Source organism: Otolemur garnettii, unplaced genomic scaffold (genome assembly GCF_000181295.1).
Source record: "Otolemur garnettii isolate 467f Iridium unplaced genomic scaffold, OtoGar3 scaffold00018, whole genome shotgun sequence".
Taxonomy (NCBI): domain Eukaryota; kingdom Metazoa; phylum Chordata; class Mammalia; order Primates; family Galagidae; genus Otolemur; species Otolemur garnettii.
In genome coordinates, this window is record NW_003852413.1 from 17058429 (window position 1) to 17061361 (window position 2933).

General features: G+C 42.1%; 1 protein-coding gene across 7 annotated transcripts in view; it reads right to left on the bottom strand.

The window, feature by feature from the left end:
• The window catches only part of TLK2 (tousled like kinase 2), a 138795-nt gene that overhangs the window by 4407 nt on the left and 131455 nt on the right, over positions 1-2933 (bottom strand). For all 7 annotated transcript variants that reach the window (XM_023511098.1, XM_023511095.1, XM_023511094.1 and 4 more), the window contains one exon: positions 1894-2001. In XM_023511098.1, coding sequence (XP_023366866.1) covers positions 1894-2001 — 108 coding nt within the window. The remainder of the gene's footprint in view (positions 1-1893; positions 2002-2933) is intronic.

The following is a 2933-nucleotide window of genomic DNA, read 5'->3' on the forward strand; positions in this document are numbered from 1 at the left end:
TTTGGCGGGCCCGGGCTGGATTTGAACCCGCCACCTTGGGTGTACATGGCTGGCGCCTTAGCCACTTGAGCCACAGGCGCTGAGCCTATGATTTACTTTCTTTATAACATCTGTCACCACCTGAAATGTATCCACCTACTGTTTTATTTTTTGTCTCACTTAATAGAATGTAAGCTCCTAAAGACAGGGAACTATAGTTTAGTGGTACATAGTCAGTTCCATCTCCAGTACCTGGAACAGCTTAATAGACAGTAAGTATTGGTGGTGGAAGGAGAGGGAGGAATGAAGAAAAGGGCTGGAGAAATACAGGGAGAGGGAAGCTAATTAGATGTGACGATATTTCTGTTTTCTTCAAAGCAAGTCCATCTATCTAACCACCTCAGCTTTATCTAAAGTTTTGGAAGTATCTGTTATCTATTTATTGAAAAAATATCAAAATTTGACAAAAGTGATAGAAGTCAAGTCTTTAAAGATCTGACAAATGAGGAGACTTGAACATCTATGAGGTATTCAAGTCCCTCAGTGTCAAGTGAGTGGCAGCTGTGGTGTGGGTCATCAGAGTAGCTGCAGAAGTTACTGTTAGATGCTATCTAGGCCACACTAACCTCACAACCACTTTTTTTTTTTTTTAAAGAGATGATGTCTCACTATGTTGTCCAGCTAGAGTGCAGAGATTACTGATGGGCACGATCACTGCATATCGCAGTCTATAGGGAACTCCTGGTTTTAAGCAGTCCTCCTGCTTTCGCCCCCAGTGTAGCTGGGACTACAGGTGCGCTGACCAAGCCCAGTTACAATCACCTTTTAAGGAAGGTGTTTTTGTCTTTAAGGAAAAGCAGCTTAAAGGTTGAAGTGAACTTGCCTAAAGTTACACAGCTACTGAGTGCAGAGCTGACGTTAAAATTAGGTCTACCAAGCCTCAAAGCTGAGCCTCTCTCCAGCCCTCTCCCAGGACAGTCAGGAATCTGTGTTTGCCCTAGGAATGTGTTATAGGACTTCTCAGTTGCAGATTTATTTGTTGGTTACCCAGTACTGCTGAATTATGGGAGCAGGAAGTTATCAGTCAGGAATCATAAATAACTGCTAAATATGTTCATTCTTAACCTACACCAAGTCAGCTAAACCACTTGGACAAGAGGTTCTTCCCTAACCTCTCTGTGAGGGAACAGGAGAGGCCAAACACTGATAAAAGGGATTACATTTATAAATGATCTTAGAAATGTTGAATAATCATGGCATCCAATGGGGCGGACCACCACCTATCTAAGTTGGACTAGTTAATATATAAAAAGACATAAATAACACAGCAAGGACAAACGAGCCACTTCTAGCTACTAGAATCTTGGTTTCCATACACAGCGAGGCTGAAGTGATTATTTACAGTTTCATTTTCTCCACCTCCCATTCCATGTTTCCTTTGCCCCCTGAGTGTTTAGTAATACCCTTACCAACTGCTACAGAAAAATGCTGCCCACCACAGCCATTTAACCCTTTAATTTCTTGGTACTCTTAGATAATTTTTTCTAGGTGGGCCTTAGCTCCTCAGATTGATCACAACCCTTGAATCTGGACAAAACTGGGTATCTTTCACATTGCCCACACACTTGGTCTCTCTCTACTGAATCAGCTACTCTCCCTTTCCTTCCTTCACTCTAGGAAGCCTTTTTGGATTAAAAAAACCTACTCATCAACACTCCTTTTACCAGAATTGGGGAGGAGGTGGTCAGAGTAAATGCAATAGTCTTCTATTATTCCCAGAAATACTAAGCCATGCTTATACTCATGATTTTAATGACTCCTGAATTTCACCTTGAATAATCCATCATTACCCTCCCCCCACCAATAACAGAAACCGAAGCAGTCATTTCTGCTGGCCAATGGGTCAAAACTTACCTTTGCTTCAGGTGTTACTACTGGCTTTGGCGGGAACTGCACTTCAGTAGCTTTAAGAATAGTATTCTCTTGCAGAATGTCTTGCTGGGACTGGTTATGGCCAAAAGGCTAACATACGAAAACAAACACAAGTGGGCCTCTGGTTAAAACTAAAGAGAACACAATCCAATACCACAGGGAAGGAAAGGAAAAGATATCTTCCATTAAGAATTGCTAGAAGGAATTCTGGAAATGATCTGCCCTAATTCTCTGGTTTTTAAGGATTAAAGGGGTAAGAAAGCAGAGCTTAAGGAACTTGCTCACAGTCTAACTTCCAGGTCAAGGCAGAGCTGGGACCAGAAGCAGCATCTCCCACATCATAATACTCTGCTTTATTCACAGCAAAGAAAAAAGGAAGCTTTAGAGCAGGAACCAGCAACCTTTTTTTGGCTCTGAGTGATATCTGTGGGCAAGCAATACATATATGTGCTACTGGCCAACCCAAGACACAGATTAAAAAAGAAAAAGATGAAAAAGTAAATAAAAGAGTAGAGGGATAAGGAGAAAGAGAGAACAAAACAGAGTTGGGGCTACTTAGTGGCTTCATCTGTGACCTAAGTCGCCATTTTCTAATAAACTCTTAAAACAAGTTCAAGCGTACTGTCACCTCTACACTGTTCCTAATGACAGATCTCAAATAATTCTTTCTAGATAATTGTTACCACCATTATCAGCAACAATGCAAGAATGTCCCAAAATATAAACAATAATTAAGCTCCACTAATTCTGAATAGCCTCCTTGTCCTAGAGAGGTAAGATAAATACAGACAGACCAATCAGAAGTTAAAGAAGCAGCTGTAACCTGAATTAAGAGCTTGGTCTGGGGAATGTGATCAAAATATTAAGAAGAGATGCAAAGGCTCGGCGCCTATAGCTCAACCGGCTAAGGCGCCAGCCACGTACACCTAAGGTGGCGGGTTCGAATCCTCAGCCTGGACCCGCCAAACAACAATGATGGCTGCAACCAAAAAATAGCCGGGCGTTGTGGCGGGCGCCTGTGG